Source organism: Mixophyes fleayi, chromosome 8 (genome assembly GCF_038048845.1).
Source record: "Mixophyes fleayi isolate aMixFle1 chromosome 8, aMixFle1.hap1, whole genome shotgun sequence".
Taxonomy (NCBI): domain Eukaryota; kingdom Metazoa; phylum Chordata; class Amphibia; order Anura; family Limnodynastidae; genus Mixophyes; species Mixophyes fleayi.
The window spans coordinates 137,600,003-137,617,825 of NC_134409.1; the positions used below are offsets into that span (position 1 = coordinate 137,600,003).

General features: G+C 42.1%; 1 protein-coding gene across 1 annotated transcript; it reads left to right on the top strand.

Annotated features, from left to right (window-relative positions):
* The first annotated feature begins 10 nt into the window (after positions 1-10).
* SUMF1 (sulfatase modifying factor 1) lies at positions 11-17,819 on the top strand. Its single transcript, XM_075183750.1, has 9 exons — positions 11-249; positions 3,263-3,436; positions 5,566-5,640; positions 10,668-10,750; positions 11,721-11,843; positions 14,232-14,346; positions 14,847-14,960; positions 15,415-15,474; positions 17,589-17,819. Exons 1-9 carry the CDS (start codon positions 34-36, stop codon positions 17,685-17,687), a joined length of 1,059 nt encoding a protein of 352 aa, XP_075039851.1. The 5' UTR covers positions 11-33; the 3' UTR covers positions 17,688-17,819.
* The last annotated feature ends 4 nt before the right edge of the window (positions 17,820-17,823 follow it).

Sequence of the window (17,823 nt, forward strand, 5' to 3'; positions counted from 1 at the left end):
GTCACCTGACTCCTGTCACGTGACCTGGCAGACATGGCTGCGCTCCGTGTGGCGGATCTCCCCGGTCTCCGCCGTCTGTGTTTGACGCTTTTGCTGCTCGGTCCGGGGCTGGTGACCGGGGACTGTGGCTGTAACTCAGCGCAGCGGGCGGGCAGCGCACATAGTCACCACCAGGGGGCGGCCTTCAAATACTCCCGGGAGGCAAACGAGGCACCTCCGGGGGGGTCGGGGGCCGAGCAGCGGGACAATGTAAGGAGGGGGGGCAATGAGTATGTGCACAGTGTCCTAAAATACACAACTAACTTGTGGAATATAGAAGTTATATAGGATAGAGAACACAAGTATCGGGGTGCTTTGTTAGTGTGGGGGGCAGGAGGGCTCACTTGGCAGGGTGGGTAATAGGGATGTCATCCCTTAAAAATATATGTAACTCACTGTTTGGTGGGCAGTGTATTTTACCATGTTACCTCCTACTTTTGTAGGACCCCTGTGTGAAATGACTGCGACCAATTTTTTGGGTGGTAAAGCCCTCTCATTATCCCGTTTCTCAAACTTCACATATTAAGAGATGTTTTAAGTTTGTAAAGTGCAGATATGGCAGGGTGCAACGGCATTCCGGTAGCTGTGTTGAAATGAATGGGCACCAGGTGATCTCATAATTTAACAAACATCAGGGTAACTTTATTCAAATATAGTTTTTTGTTATTCTCCCCTCCAGAACAAAATCTTAGTTGCAGCAAGGTAGGTCACACTTGCCCACTCTCCCGGATTTCTGGGTAGGTTCCCCGGACTCTCTGGAGAGCAGACCATTCTCCTGCTCCCGCATCCACTTCTGGGAGAGATGGGGACCTCCATCATCATCATCATTATTTATTTATATAGCGCCACTAATTCCACAGCGCTGCACAGAGAACTCACTCACATTAGTCCCTGCCCCATTGGAGCTTCCAGTCTAAATTCCCTAACACACACAGAGACACTTCATGATGTGATTTGTCGGAAATTACGTCACTTTCACTTTGTCCCTGGCCCCCCCAAGGGTGGAAGCAGGCGATCGCGGCCTCATGGCTTACAGGCTTGCTGTCCATGTCTCTTTCACTCTCCTTGTCCTCCACTTGGGACAGGTGAATGCAGAGTAAATGTTACTTTCCGGTGACTCTTTGAACCAGACCCCACTCTCGTCTCCCAACTCGTCTATTGGAGGCTATTTCATTTGAATTCTTCTCCCAGATTGTGAGCATCTCTACTACTTATGCCCTGACCCTGGGAGGGGGTGCACTGCCTCATACATCACAGGGTGCCTGTCCCTTGCTCATTGTGCCCACGGGAATGCTCTATATTTTAATTCAAAATATTTTACGCATACAGAGAATATATAGAATCAGGATTTGTACACATACAGCGTAATGCATTATGTACCGTTAAGGTGAATGTTTCTAGCAACCAACAAAACTCAGTAAAGAAATATAAAGTAAAATTAACATAAAAAGAAAGTTATCATGAGGGTGCGGTTTTAAAAAAATGTATGTGGGCCCCTTCCTTACTGATCTGTATAGAGAAGACTAATTCACCTGGAACCATAGGGAATCGGCCAATCCGCTTGAATGGGCCAACCAGGAACGGTGGGGCATCATGGTGGCTCAGTGGTTAGCACTTCTGCCTTACAGCACTGAGGTCATGAGTTCAATTCCCGACCAGGGCCTTATCTGTGAGGAGTTTGTATGTTCTCCCCGTGTTTGCGTGGGTTTCCTCAGGGTGCTCTGGTTTCCTCCCACACTCCAAAAACATGCTAGTAGGTTGCTGCTATCAAATTGATCCTAGCGTGTGTGTCTGTGTGTGTTAGGGAATTTAGACTGTAAGCTCCAATGGGGCAGGGACTGATGTGAGTGAATTCTCTGTACAGCGCTGCAGAATTAGTGGCGCTATATAAATAAATGGTGATGATGATGAGGAAGAGAGAACGGGCTGCCTAGAGGGAGCTATGATGTTAATCAGAACCAAGACAAACCTTTGCATCAAGTGGAACCAGGCTGCCCATCATATCATAACTAAATCTGAAGATATCTTTCCAATAGTCTGTAATTATCTGGTATCTCCTAATTAGATGGTATAAAGGCTGCAAAAAGTCTGTGACATTTGGGGTCGCTCTGCGTCCTCTTCTCTCCTGAAGCGTATAATCCGGATAGGAGTAATGTGTGATTTGTGAACAGTATATCCTGGCTGAGAGCTGGGAACATGAAGGGGGTGTTGAAGTTAGAGCTATAGGTACAAATAGTTTCTCGTTGTAGGGAGTTCTGTACGCAGCTGTTTCAGGATTTAAGGACACCGTCCATATACGTATGACCCAGGTTTCCACTCACACACCACCTTCCAGAGTCCCACATTGGGAAGATTTAATAACTTTTTTCATAAAAGTGAAAGTAATACAATATAGAGGACAAAACAGGGCAGGGTTGTAATTATAAAGGCTGTGGGGCCCTTTCAGATTCACAGAAGTATCAAACAGGCACTTTGTGCTCCCGCATATTTTAGCCTTAGGAATCTGGTATACGCTCTAACTGCACATAACTGGCAATGAAAATGCAGAGTCACACAAGGGGTATATTTATTAAACTGCAGGTTTGACAAAGTGGAGATGTTGCCTTTAACAACCAATCGGATTTTAGTTATTTATTTAGTACATTCCACAAAATGACAGCTAGAATCTGATTGGTTGCTATAAGCGACATCTCCACTTTTTCAAACCCGCAGTTTAGTAATTATACCCCGAGGACTTATTCTATGTGGAGAATTTTTCCAACATATCCACAGTATTGCGTCAGGAACTAGACGTTTACACTGTCTACTATATAAAGGCAAATTCAGCGTATACGCACGAAGTTCAATGTATTGATCACGTGCCTATACACTAAATGTTATATTTTTAATACTGATTTTTATTTTATTTTGCCACAATAAAGGCGGGTTGGACATTTTCCTTGTGAGTCTGCAACAGATTTATCAAAAACTAGTAAATTAACACAAGCTGGAGGCAGATAGGAGCAGGAGGACTTTACACAGGAAAATAAGACACATATAGGAACTGTACAATATTTCTATAAACGCTGCCCAGGACAGAGAACATTCTGTGAGCTGCAGCTCAGTAAACGCTCCTCTATAAGTAAAGCAGAACAGATTTCCTGTATATATATATATTTATTTATATTTTTATTTTACATTATTTTATATGCATGACTTTGTCTTTCTCTTTAATCCCCCGTAGATGGTCCTGCTCCCCTATGGGGTATTTACAATGGGGACAGATGAGCCGGCTATCCCACAAGATGGGGAGAGCCCGGCTCGCAGAGTCCACATCGATTCATTTTATATGGATAAATACGAAGTCAGCAACTCGGAATTTGAAAAGTTTGTGGCAGTCACCGGTCATGTGACAGAGGTGAGTCCCCTAACTTGTGCCAGGGTACAACTCGCGCTAATGTGAATGGATACACATAGAATCTTCTGTCGCACATCCAGTTGATGGTGTCCTGTGCACGACGCGTTTGTCTCCGGAACTTCCGCAGATGTTATGGCTGGAATCTCCGCTCACTTTTCCTCGACCCTCTAAAAATGAGCAGAGATTCCTACCATAATTGTTGGCAATGTGCGCAACCGGATATCGCGGTTATGTGCGTGCGCCGCATCGCTGGCAATTGACTAGGGTCACAAGCAGACGGTCGGAACTGGCAGGGTTGCTAGTTAAAGGTCAGACCAGTAATTGGACAATACAGGGATAGTTGGAGACGCCTGGTTAGTGCCAGCTACTCAGAACATTTACAGGCAGAGCTCACAGAAGCACCAATTACCTGTTACAAATTACCCTAACACAGCAACGTCCAGCACTTGTTTAGTGAGCTGTAACTGGGATTCACTGCCGCACTCTGTCCCGTTAGTTGTGAGCATGCTGCACGCGTTTGTTTGGGGAATGTCTGTTAGATTGGGGTTCACATAGGATGAGGCCCACTAGTGCGTTCCCTGGTAACAGAAATAACATTACAAGTCTAACTGCCACCCTCTAAAAACCCCCATAAGTAAGATATATGAAATTTAGCTAAATAGTTTTAACATAATTCAAGTGAACCCATCAGCTCCAGAATATACAACATTCCTCCTGTGCAAAGCGCTCTGGAAACTAGAAGCGTACCGCGCCAAGTGGAGAGTTTTTACATCTAAGGGAGGTATTCAATTGTTAATGAGTTGGTTTTTTTTCTTCCCCGCAGCGTATAAAAAGAAAAAATCTCCGGCGGGTTTTTGACGGCAATAGCGACCGTTTTGAGTTAGCGCAGCGGGAAAACTTGTGCAATTCAATTATAAAAGAGGGAACTCTGCCCCCGCGCGTTAAAAATTTGTTTGCGAGATTTTAGGGGAGTGAAGGGGAGTTTTAATGCGGTCATGTATAACACAAAAAAAAGGTTTTGCAGACATTTCCATACATTACATTGCATTACACATTGATAATATCTACATTACAGTAATTTCTTTAACATATTTTTTAATTGAACTATTGTTTACCATACAATCATCTATACCATCTCAAAACACATTACTACATTCATATTTGCACCAAAAACACACATAAATATAATTAATTAGTGATTTTTAAGAAAAAAAAAAATTATGGTTTTTTTTTTTTATATTTCATTATTTTTTCACAGGAAAATCAACTTACACATGCCAGGCATTAGTGATAAACATAAGTTTAACTTTTTTTCCACATTATTACATGATTTCAAATACTTTTCAGAGGTTTTTTTTATTTTTAACACACCCCAAAGCGGTGCGAGATAAAACAGCATATTTTCCTGTTTTACGCGCCGCGTTAAAAAACAATTGAATAGCTTTTAACGCGGCTGCCTCTCGCACACCCTATACTTTCAATAGACCGTCTACTGGAGCGCGAGAGGACCGTTTCTTGAAAAAAAACGTAGCGTTAAAAATGGAATTGAATTGCGGGTAAAGTTAACCCGCTCGAAAATGATAAAAAAAACAGCGTTAAAATAACGGTGTCAAAAAATAAAACTCTGTGACAATTGAATACCCCCTATGTGTTCCGTTCAGCACATTTCAAGGTCTCCTCTCTGGAAACTAGAAGTGAGACACTCAAAAGTGTAAACACAGATCCAACCTCCATTAATGTTAAAACTATCACTTTCATTGAATTAAACTTTTCTCCTAAAATACTGCACATGGCTTAAAGCAATATTGGGAGTAAAGGAGCATAAAGACTTTCTTACTTGTGTCACTTTTGTGTATTCAAAACTCTTTTTCTGTTTTCACATTGGACGCAGTTTGCCCAGAATTCTGCTTCTCTGCTAAAGTGCAAAGTAACGCCCCTAAAAACGTGCTCTCCGCCCCTTTATCTCATTTTAATCGCACTCCGCAAAATTAAATCTTTTTGCACTATTGAAATTAAATGAAAAACTTTCTAAGTTGGTTGTCACTTTGTCACAATATTTAGTGTCAGCTTTGCTTACTCTCACCGATATAATTATATGTGTCTGATGTTACAATCTTTATTGTTTTTAGGCAGAGAAATTTGGAGATTCGTTTGTGTTTGAAGGTCTGATAAGCGAAGAAGTGAAAAGTGCTATTGATCAGGCAGTAAGTGAAACATTTACCCTAATGAACCCTGACTGGCGGTTTGTGATACTGTGACGGCCTCTGGGGAACTAAAATTGCGATATGTTCTGTTTCATAAAGAAATAAAGTAACGGGAAACAGAATATAGAATCCTGATCTAGAAAAAGGATTCAGATCTCTGTAATTTTCTTTCTGGTTTTTTTTTCGTATGGGAGCTAAACATTTTAGCCTATAAAATGATGCCAAACAATCTGGTAATTGCACATAAAAATGCAGTATTTAACTTTTATTTACACTAATAATTTGCCTAATAACCTATATATCTATAGATGTACACCAGTGTATAGATATGCTTAACAGAGCAGTATAAATTAGGCATAATCCTAACTCTGTTTATTTTAACCCTTACATTTGGTGTGTACAAATGTCTTGTTATTTAGTAGTGTCACTTGGGCGTTTTATTTTTAAGGATGATAAAGTTTCTGGTCAGAGGACAAAAAAACATTCATCTCTTTAATAAACATTCTCAATATGTTTCAGAAGACCTGTTGGCATCTCTGGATTGTTTAGGATTTTCGAACTTGTGCGCCCAGGCCGTGACTGTGTGTGTGTGTGTGTGTGTATGTGTGTGTGTGTGTGACTGTGTGTGTCTGTGTGTGTGTGTGTATACCAGAGTCCGTAAAGAATTTACAGCTGGATAGAGGTCGGATACCACAAGACAGCTATCCTCAGGAGGTGAAAGTTTTTGGAATGGTACTCAGTCCCCAGGCATGAATAGTATTAAATGACTGTGGGGAACTCTCAGACACGCAGCCCATGTTAGAAGACCAAGGAATATTTCTGATCTAGAGAGGTAGAAAAACCCTGAAGCAACAATTTAAGCCGACATCGAGAAACGCGTGAAAGCTGTCATTGGGCTCTCGCTGACTGACGACTAACAGGGGCCAACACCTGCCACATTCACTGTCTATTTTTTTCTGTAACATTCAGCAAATAAGTAGTAATTGTGTATTAAGCACTGATTTACATAATGTCAGGAGGTGTTCGGCTGCCAGTCAGTAAACCATGTGAAAGTGAGCCTTACACGTCACACAGGACAAAATTATTATTTTTTATCTCATCCTCTGACCGATACGTTCTGTGTTTTCCCGTACCTCTACCCAGAAAACCACCTCAGAGAGAGAGTGAAGTCCAGGTCCGCAGAAGCTTCCTGACTAAGCTGCTCATTCAGTCTCTCTGGTGCCGGTGGGAGGACAACTATGCGACTTTTGAGACTTCTGGAAAAAATCCCAAATGGACCATTGGGTTCTGACAGTCCTTTGCTGAGCTATCTCTGGGAACTGCCTTTTATTTATTTAATTATTGGCAGCTCAAGGATCCAGGATACTCTTGTGCTTTAGGTCTTAGCAGTGGATGGTCATATCCCCGGTCTCCCGCTTGTAATGTGCAAGTTTCTACTCTAATGTGTTTTCTTCCCCTAAATATTACAAGCCAAGAAACCAGTTTCCTCTAGGGCTCACTATAGGGTATAGGATGCCTGAATCCGGTGGTGTGTATCACCTCCTACCTCACAATCCGTTCCGTCTACCTCTGTCCCTCCGCTCTCTGAAGGTGCTGGTCTCAGCACTGTTGATGCTTCTCCAGAAGACCCTGCTGTCTAATCCCGACCTTCCTTCAAGAGGTAGAGCAAGTTCTCCTTCCTTTTTATTAACCAGACTTATTTTGGTCATCATTTCTCCATGCAGACCCCTTTGAACAGTTGTTAGAAGATCCCTCTGACAAAGAATTCTTCCTTCTCACCGTCTGCTCCACCGGCATAGAGGCAGAACTGGTGTCATGACCTCCGTTTACTCTCCCGTGAGGGTTAAGGTGGTTTTGCTGATAAATCCTCTTTTCCTCCCCAAGGTAGATTGGGATCTTTATATCAATTGGGAAATATTTCCGCATTCATTTTGTCCAAATCCTACCTCCGAGGAGACGGTCTGCCCTCTGTGCTGCAGGCATTGAGGATATATTTGCCATGTACGTTCTTTCCAGTGTTCCTGCTCCCTTGGCACTGTTTGGGGACAAGGTGGTTTTCCCGCAGTCAATGTCATGGTTGGCACAAGAGGTTGAGAAGTCGCCCGCGCTCAGGGTCACGGCTCACTCAACGAGTCTGTAGCTTCTTCCTCATTGGCTTTGGGTGAGCAACCGTTCATGGTGGCCATACTTACCTTCCTGGAATTGTATAGTCCGTTTCTTCTGCGGGTTTCCGCAGGAAGGTATTAAAGTTGGCCGCATCGTGACCATCCCTTTCCCACCCACAATGACCTACTTTGGAGGATATCCCCAGTGTGAGTAGGCGTCCTCCTTGGGTGTACAGAATACACAATGTGGGATGTTGTCTCTCTGTGCTGTACGGTTTGTTTGTTCACCTCTGGTTCAGATATGGTTGTGATGGTTCCTGTTTACTCATTTATGTGGTTTATTTAGTTTCAACCTTTTTTTTTCTTTCTTTTGTGCCTTTCCTGTTCTTTGTTGCTATTTTAGGACGATGTCAGGTTATTTTCATGCAGTGGGATTCTCACATATAAACAGCTTTATGTGTGACAGGTCCATCTGTGGGGAAGAGATTGTCTTATCACTGACTGTAGCTGCGTATTCTGTGTACTTCCAGTAATCCACAGTGACATATATCAGCATGTCTCAGGGCTGCTGGAACCACATATAGATGTTAGTGTACATTGTACAGCTGCATCGCCTGAATTATATTTAGATGGGGGGAAAAGGAGATTATTTTCTCAAATCCAAGTTATATAAATCACAGTCTGTTTTTGGTTTGGTGGATGGCTGTTTGGATGTATGTGTGAACATGTATATGTGTGCGTATATATAGAGAGATACTATATATATATGTATATATATAAAAAGAGATATATAGATGTGTATATATATATATATATATATATATATATATATTATTAAAGTAATTCTATCGTTTTAAAATAAGCATTGCCCAATCAATTGTATATGTTTCCATAGCACATGGTGGTTTATTTTATCAGATGTAAATAATCAACAATTCAATACATTATTATATTATGATAAAGTACAGTACAGCACAGCCAATACCAAAAGTTACATACATACAAACCGCTGCAATCGCTGCGCTTCCATGGGTCCCAATGGAACAGTGTATCTGTTAGATAACTGTGGTCAGAGTAGCCTGACCCTGGTGGGGGATGCAGCTAATATATACAGTCAGTGTTTCATTGTGAACAATAGAGATGACGTAGCTTGCTTCCATAGGTCCAGGCACAGGGTGGCTTCAGGGTAAACAGTTCATAGGCTGATTCAATCTAAGGAATCCAAAGGAGGGGGTCGTCTCTCCAGGGGGTCTGCTCCTTTCATAGCCAGCATCATACAAAGGATTATTCCCTAATACCAATAACTAAAGTATGCAAGGTGCGATCTCTTCGCCGACTGCACCGGACAGCTGCTGATGATTAGGGCTTCAATATGATATCAGGCATGACACCTTTCCTATAACCTAAACCTTTTATAACACTAAAATGTACATATAATCATATTATATAAACTAATAATAAACCAAATGCTATCTGCTCATAAATTACAGTGTAACGGAACCAATATGAATTGTATAAATAACTAAATGTTGAAATGCTAGTGTGTGCGTGCGTATTTTACCGTGCGATCGCATCACGCCACGTGTTACCTGGCGTACGCTTCGCAATACGCACGGCAAACCAATATTAAACCAATATACTTTCGTTCATCCAATTATACGACTTCAACAATATATATATATATTTATATATAAAATAATGTGTGTGTATACTATGTTAAAGTAAGAATTTGGCAGACCCAATACACAAATGCAGCAGCTATAAGAGTAAAGAGTATCTTCTATAGATGTCTGTCTAATGGTGTCTCTTGATGGCATTGCATTATTTCTCTGTCTATACACTGCTATCTCTGCAAATTATCTGTGTTAATTAAGTTGCGTCCATAGATTATTTTTTTTCTTTTTACATAAAATCAATAAATGAATTTCCTTAAATTATTATTTTCCATTTAGCCATTTTCTTGCATGAATTGCCTGGTTTTTGTGCTCACCTTCATAAATGGGTCAATATTCAGCCTGTGCTGCCACCTAACAATGCAGGAAATGTGCATTTCACAGACCCCGATACTCCCCCCAATAGCAGGAAAACTAATTGTCTTTCCCTGGTGAGATTGCTGTCTACAGTCAGATCTTGTGTATCCTCACCAGACAGTTCCAGTCCTTTTACGGTTGTTTTCTGTATTAGCGTCAATCAACCTATATGGCTTCTGTACAGTATATCGAGCTATACGTAAATGTATTTATACAGTGTAGAGCTGGCTTGTTCAAGCTGTGGCTCTCCAGTTGTTGCGGGACTACAAGTCCCAGCATAGCCAGCCAGCTACGGCTGCATAGGTTACCTGCTTCTGTCGTAGAGAAACATCTCATAAAACATTTTCCTCCCAGTTCTGGTCTCCGACGGCTGAGTCCGAGCTTGGCTCAAAGTTGGATTATCTGCAGTGTACACGGGGGACCCCGGCATCTCTCAGCTAATTATCGTTTGTGCTAATTAGATGAAGAGCAATTATAATTCTACTTTTCTGCTGGGACACAGAAAATTGTGCTCTTTTTAACCCTCTGCTTACTGAGGATAATAGACAGACATTGGTTTGGCACTGAAAGGGTCAACATACCCCAAAAAAATAAAGATACCAACAAAATCCAAGGTCTAGAGCCAAACGTTCTGAACATACTTCTGCTGACATCGCTGTGTTTCCGTGTTTGTGATGAGCATGTGTAGGACAAAACTGTACAATAAGACGGGGAAACATTCAATGGCAAATCATCCTATTCTTTCTGGTTCTCGAAGTGGACAGTTAGTGCCAGAGGCCGTTTCATGCTCCACATCTAGAGCAGAATACAGCTCGCCTGTGACGTGTTCCTTTCATGCCTGAGATGACATTAACATGTCGTTGTGTTAAGGTTTCTGTAATGTCGTTCATAGGTTGCTCAAGCTCCCTGGTGGCTTCCGGTTAAAGGAGCAGACTGGAGACACCCCGAAGGACTGGACTCTGACATCTCAGAAAGGTACCCCAAAAAGATACGTGTGAAGATCAAATAATTTATTGGACAGGTAGTCTGCAATCGTCTATAGACACACAGCACTTCATCCATAAGTCTGATCTGATATCTCACTGGTTTATGATCTCTATGTTCCATTAAACATAGGCTGCTATTAATTATATATCATTTTGAACTACCATGGCAACCACAGTCACAGGGCACATGATGTAGTGAGCGGAGAGGCTTTGGAACACCACTCTGAGCTCTGTCTACACTGTGACATCCTCCTTCTCCTCCTCTGCCATCACATGACACGCTGAGATCTGTGAGCCTGTGTCTGGCAGCCATTTTTGTTGGCCAACCAGAGAGCTTTTGAAAAGGAGATACTGAAAAGCTAAGATAATTTATCAGATGTGTGCTTCAAGGTACTTAACTTGCTATTTATAGAAGAATAGAGAATACAAATTGTGTCGAAGACGGCCAGGTACACAACAGCGTCCGAGTGGATTGTTTATTCATGTCACAAATACACAAAAAAGGATATATTAATTTTATGTTTGAATACTTGGCAAGCTATCGAAAGTGATGTAAATCAGAGAGATATTAAACTGAGAGGTAAGTTACCAAGAGGTTGTTAGAGGCAGGTTTGTTAGTGGTAGCTCATGGGGAGCGCTGGCACCATATGGCCGTGTTGAGGTTCCTGGGGTACCCCTTGGTAAGTTGGGTCATACATTCATGTGTGACCCAATATAGGGACTCTCATTGTTTAGAGTTAGGACCACCCGATTACCAGAAGCGCCGTGACGGGGCGGGTGGCTTATCATTACATTTGTAAATTTGTGTATCTGAGGTTTCTGCATTGTGTAGAATAGCAGCTCTTTGACTGGCTCACAGCAGAGTGCTGGGGGATATTTCTCTGCATTTGTTCCTTCCTAGGTCTGAATGCCGTTACAATAACTGGGTTAATCCTTTTCTCCTTTTGTGTCCGTCACAGAATGGATCATCCGGTCCTCCACGTCTCCTGGAACGACGCCTCCGCGTTCTGCAGCTGGGCAGGGAAGCGTCTCCCGACCGAGGCTGAATGGGAATACGCCTGTCGAGGGGGCCTGGAGAACAGGTGCGTGAAGCGGGATTTGTAAGTGTAGCCCATAACATATACGGAGAACTCCACTTTTACCATGCGCTGAGTAAAACGCATTGGCGGTGCCACTTCAAGGGGCCTGGTCACTCTCTGCCCTCGGGGGATCTTTGCAGAGAGGCGGAAGAACTGGAAGAGGCGCTTTGTGCAAACCTGCAAATATCAGGTTCATCCCTTTACCATTATCGAAACTCTGTTTGTCTGCTACAATACTGCTCTTTTATGCCATAAATTAATAATGAGTGAGGGATATAAAACTGGCAAATTTTACACCTAAATAAAGTGTTAGTAAATGTAATATAAATATATTGTGTCCCTATAGCAGGTTATATCAGAACCTCTCGGCCTTCTGCTTTCGCAGAACAGATTAATGCTCTGTACGTAGAGTCTAAAAATAGGACGATATTAACACACAATGTGCAGGACCAGATCACTGAGATTCCTGTAACAGACTCCTCATTCTCATCATTACTTATATTGTTTATTAAGCAACAGGCTGATCCCAGAACACAATCATTTACTTCTACCTGACAGATAACGGATGTTTATAGTCCATGTTGTAAGAATGTGTGAAAATAATGAATATAATAAAGGACTAAATAACAACAACAACCGAACACTGATAAATAGAGGGGTGATCTGGGCAGATATTACAAGAACGCAATCTATAAACAAGAACGCAATATATAAATTAAATGGAATTTAGGAGAATCTATAATGGAAAAGGATTTGGGAGTGCTCGTAGACAGTAGACTTAGCAATAGTGCTCAATGTCAAGCAGCAGCTGCAAGGGCAAACAAAGTATTGGCATGCATAAAAAGGGGCATAGATGCAAGGGAAGACAGTGTAATTTTGCCACTGTATAAATCGTTGGTAAGACCTCATCTTGAATATTCAGTACAGTTCTGGGCACCACTCTATAAAAAAGATCATTTGGAACTAGAAAGGGTTCAGAGAAGGGTGACAAAATTGATAAAGGGTATGGAGTCATTAAGTTATGAGGAAAGGTTAGCCAGTTTAGGCATGTTTACTTTAGAAAAGAGGCGTCTAAGGGGAGATATGATTACTATGTACAACTACATTAGGGGTCAATATAGAGAACTTTCATGGGAACTTTTTACCCCAAGGACCATACACAGGACACGTGGTCATCCCCTAAGGTTAAGCAAAGGAAGGGGTTCTTTACAGTAAGGGCAGTCAAGATATGGAATTCATTGCCAGGGAAGGTTGTGATGGCAGATTCAATAGATATGTTTAAGAAAGGGTTAGACAAATTTTTAGCGGAAAGGTGTATCCAGGGATACGACCGTTAATTTAAAATGTAGGATAGTAGTGGATATAGGGTAAAAATAGGACTGCAATATTGAGTCTGGGGGGAATTTTCACAATTGAAACAGATTGGCGGTTGCTTACTCTGGATTAATTTCAAATATAAGTGCAGGATCGCAGGAGATCCAAAATAGGTTGAACTTGATGGACTGGTGTCTTTTTTCAACCTCATCAACTATGTTACTATGTTACTATGTAACTCTGATATCAACTGGTCAAAAAATGACAATTAGAGTCTAAGTGCAGTTTGCAGAAACACTTTTGCGCTTTTTTTTCCAGTGATGCAAAGTGGGCGTGGCTTAAATAATGCTCCGCTGCACGTTGTAATATAACTATGGTGCCTAGCGATAAAACTTGCCCAAAATTACCACCTGCTTCCCAGTTAGTGCAGAAACTGTGCAGTGTTTTCTTTCTTCTGGGGCAGCGTAAAATTTGTATAGGACATTGTATTAAAAAACGAAAACAAAAAACCTACTGCGCATATTTGCTAAACTTACTATGATACAGCAGAAAATGCGCAATTTTATCAGCTGGTTTTTATATTTGTTGCTGAGGGCATTAATAAGGTGTACAGCCAACAGACCATGTACAGGGCATAACGGAGAATCTACTGCGCTCAATGTTACTCCATTCTTCCCCAAGAAGTTCCATCAGTTGATGTTTGGTTAATGGTGGTGGAAAAATCTATCCTAGGCCCACACCTCAGAATTCCTTTCATCCACATTTATTGGGCTGATTTTTAGCTTTTTTTTTTTCCCCTTCAGACTTCTAAGCTAACATCATGTTAATCATATCCCCCACTGTGCTGGGTTTTTGTGGGATAATTTTGTGGTTTGGGGCAATTGGGGGCATGGCCGAGTGGGTTTTAGGGGTGTGGCTTAACTGAGGGCGTATCCTGCATGGTTTCAAGGCACGGTTTAAAATGCATGGATTTTGAAACCAGGAAGGTTGGGACGTATACGGAATATCGGCAACCTGAGCGGTCCTCATCGCTGTCATTTCAGCCAGCAATTTATCTCTTATATTCTCTTTCCTAAGGCTCTATCCCTGGGGTAACAAGCTGGAGCCGAAGGGAGAACATTTTGCTAATGTCTGGCAAGGAGATTTCCCAGACGCCAACACTGGAGCGGATGGATACGTGCAGACTGCGCCGGTAAGTTCCTGCGGCCCCCCTCTTGTACGCGATCTGTTCCGGTTGGCGGACCTGTATCCGTCCTGGGAACCTGGCAATCATCCAATGTTTGTTTATATTGTCCATGTGTTCAAAGGAAATTGCAATTTATAGATACATTGTACAGTGTATATTAATAGTATTTTATGCTGTCTGCAACAGTAAGTTATATTTTGCCCCCTCTTACAGCTCCTTCCATCTGGGGAGGGGGGGACAGAGGACTATTTTGCACACATATCCCTGAAAACAGCAAGCACCACATCGGTGGATAAACATTTTCTGTATCGCGTACCTCTTCCGCACGCCAAGGGCTGGGGGTGTATTTTCTGCCATGTTTATAAGTGCATAGCAGGTACTCGGTGTGCAATGTTTATATCCTTTATAAATGTATGGCAAGATTTCCCATTTCGTCCAGCACGGCCTGAAATTAGTATTTTCCGCTTGCTGAGCAGTGGTCCCTCATTGTGCGAGTCTTCCCGCAGGTCACCGCGTTCCCGGCTAATGGCTATGGCCTTTATAACATGGTGGGGAACGCCTGGGAGTGGACCTCTGATTGGTGGACCACCCATCACAGCGCAGACGAAGCTTCTAACCCGGTGAGTGTCCTGTGCTTTGATCTCTGGTAAACAGTCTCCCCTTCCCCCATCTACACTGAATACCACAGACTTAGTGATCATCCCCCTTACTCTGCTTCATGAAACATTATTGGGTTTACCCGAATGTAAGATTAATCCTTTATGTGAGTAAATAAAGTTATATGGATTCAACGCGTGTTTTCTGGGGTAACAAAACTATCTCAGCTGTGCAGTGGATGGGTTGGTGCCCAGTGGTCTCATCTCATTGATAGGTCATAAAAATAAACAAAAATATAATCTTGAAAGTCCCAAAACAACACCTATTATCTGAATGATTTGCTTTTTATAGGAATGAATTGCTGCTTTGTTTTTAAAAATATATTGTTCCCCAAAGTAAAAGTTCTATATCCTCCTCTATGCGGAACTGACTTTATTTATTAATAATAAACCTTTTGTTTGGAATTTGTTTGTGAAGAAAGGTCCGAGCTCGGGGAAGGACAAGGTGAAGAAAGGAGGGTCGTACATGTGTCACAAGGTGAGATAAGACGATGCCCACGAGGGTAGTCCTTAGAATTGGTCTCTGTGATGATGGGTGTCGTAGTACAGTATTACGACCTCTGCGGAGGCTTCATGGCACAATTACAACAACACAGAAGGATTTGACACTTCAGCTCTCTCTGGTTCCAGCTGAGAACAGATCCAGACACATCTGTATTGTTTGCCCGCAGCTTAATCTTTCCTGGAATTCCGTGTAAGGCGCGTGGGCGAGAGTGTTAATGTCACGCCTGGCTCTGCGAGGCCTCGGGTCCCATCTAACGGCAGCTTGTGGATTTATATTATCCCTGTGACATCGCTCAATCTCCTTCTACACAGATTCTCTCCAATTGTCATATTTATTTTGGAAATAAGCATTTTATTTTTTTTCATCATTTGGCCGATGAGAGTTTGAGGATTTCATTGTGTAATGATTTATCCCACCAGCCCCTGGTAATAACTGGATTACCGCAGCCTGCTGTCACTCCTGTGTGCAGTAGACTTGCCTGAAGCCGGGACTTTTGGGTTTAGAAGGCTGGAGCGTGGCCATATAATGTGTAACTCCCTCCATGCTATGTGCTGGAACAGTCGTTTTCATATTTAGATTTTTAAACTGTTATATTGTCAGTCTACTGTCATAGATTCTGGACAGAAAAAAATAGTTTGAATGCTGTGATTGGCCAATGGATGGGTCAACAGGAACATAAAAGGATTATAAATGATATTGTGTAGGTATTACACCGTCTGTAATCCATTGTAAGCAGCCAGGTGTCATTGGTCTAAATTGGCCACAGTTATATCTGATTGGACACACTATTTGTGATCATGAGAATGCAACCTATTAATTCACTATGAATGAGTGACATAGTTGAGGGTGGAGCCTATTGAGTGACATAATTGAGGGTGGAGCCTATTCAATACAAATGAGTTGCATAATTGAGGGTGGAGCCTATTGAGTGACATCATTGAAGGTGCAGCCTATCAATTGACTATGACTAAGTGACATCTCCAAGGTGAATGGTTGGGCGGCAGTTTCGTGAAACATTGGCACATTCTATAAAACGTGCACTGCGTCTTCTCACAGCTACACAACCCTTTCACAGACCAATGATAGTGCTGAAAAATAAAAGTTACAAGTGTTCCCTGTTCATTGCAGAATGACCAGTTGAACCATCTTCCTCCATAGTAACTATAACATAAATAAGTAAAATAATGGAAAAAAAAAAAGATTTTGGTACGTCATGGTAGGATGCAGTACCCACTCAAAGCCTGTAGGTGATGCCGTCACTAGACTTAAAGTTGGACAAACCGCAATAGCATACGACACCTACTGGCCACATGGTGGTACTGCACGACGTCACCTGGTCTTTGGCACCCACAAGCGAAAATAAGATTTTAATCTGCGCAGCGAGATTATTTAAACGGGATGAAGGGTTGGAGAAGGAATGTTTACCAGACAGCTCCTTACTTTGTGGGAGGGCACACGGCCATCTTTTTCCACCACCTATGAGAAGCCAGAGAAAGGATCTTGTCTTATACCTTTAATAAGTCCCATTTTGCACCTTCCACGGGCACTTTTCTGGTGACACATTTCTAGGTGCACTGAGCAATATACACATCAGTGACGCATGCAATAAAGACAACGTGTCCTCGTATTCATGATTCATAATAAATTAGACATAAATTAGGACATACCAAGCAGGTCTCGCTGCTTCCGCTATCTGCATTATCAGGTTCACCCTAAATCCAGGCCCAGACTGATATGTCTGCATGTAACTCGAGGGTTAACAATCCCAGGTACCAGGTGTACCAACGCCCTTAAATACTGGTTCTGATTTCTATCTTCCGTCTTCTTCAAATTACACCTTATTTTGTCCACCCCTCTTGTAATATCATTAATCAAAAACTGTTCATTCCCTGTGGATAGAGACACATGGCAGTGCCAGCTACGGTATATACTGGGCAAGATTACCTACATGTATATTTTTTTGTAACAAATATTTTTTTTTACTTACGTATAGAGAATAAATGCAAATTTCTGGTGGGCTATTGTAAATTACAGCAACTTTGTGAACAAAGCACCATTTTATTAACTTGTCCCCCCCCCCCCTCCAGTCTTACTGCTACAGATACCGCTGTGTGGCTCGCAGCCAGAACACCCCCGACAGCTCCTCCTCCAACCTCGGATTCCGCTGCGCAGCGAGCGCCATGTGACCTGGCAGATCGCAGTGAGGAGCCCAAGGGGCCACGGACACAGAACTAAGGGACCAATGATGAGGATAATATGTGCACTCCTTTAATTCACTGTACAGAAATCATAATAATAAAATTATTTTGTGATTGTAATATT

Bases quoted from the DNA above. Each gene is read 5' to 3' on its own strand.
- SUMF1 (XM_075183750.1), top strand. From the start codon at position 34: ATGGCTGCGCTCCGTGTGGCGGATCTCCCCGGTCTCCGCCGTCTGTGT. The intron at 250-3,262 runs GTAAGGAGGGGG...AATCCCCCGTAG, and splicing joins GGGCCGAGCAGCGGGACAAT to ATGGTCCTGCTCCCCTATGG. The intron at 14,961-15,414 runs GTGAGTGTCCTG...TTGTTTGTGAAG, and splicing joins CAGACGAAGCTTCTAACCCG to AAAGGTCCGAGCTCGGGGAA.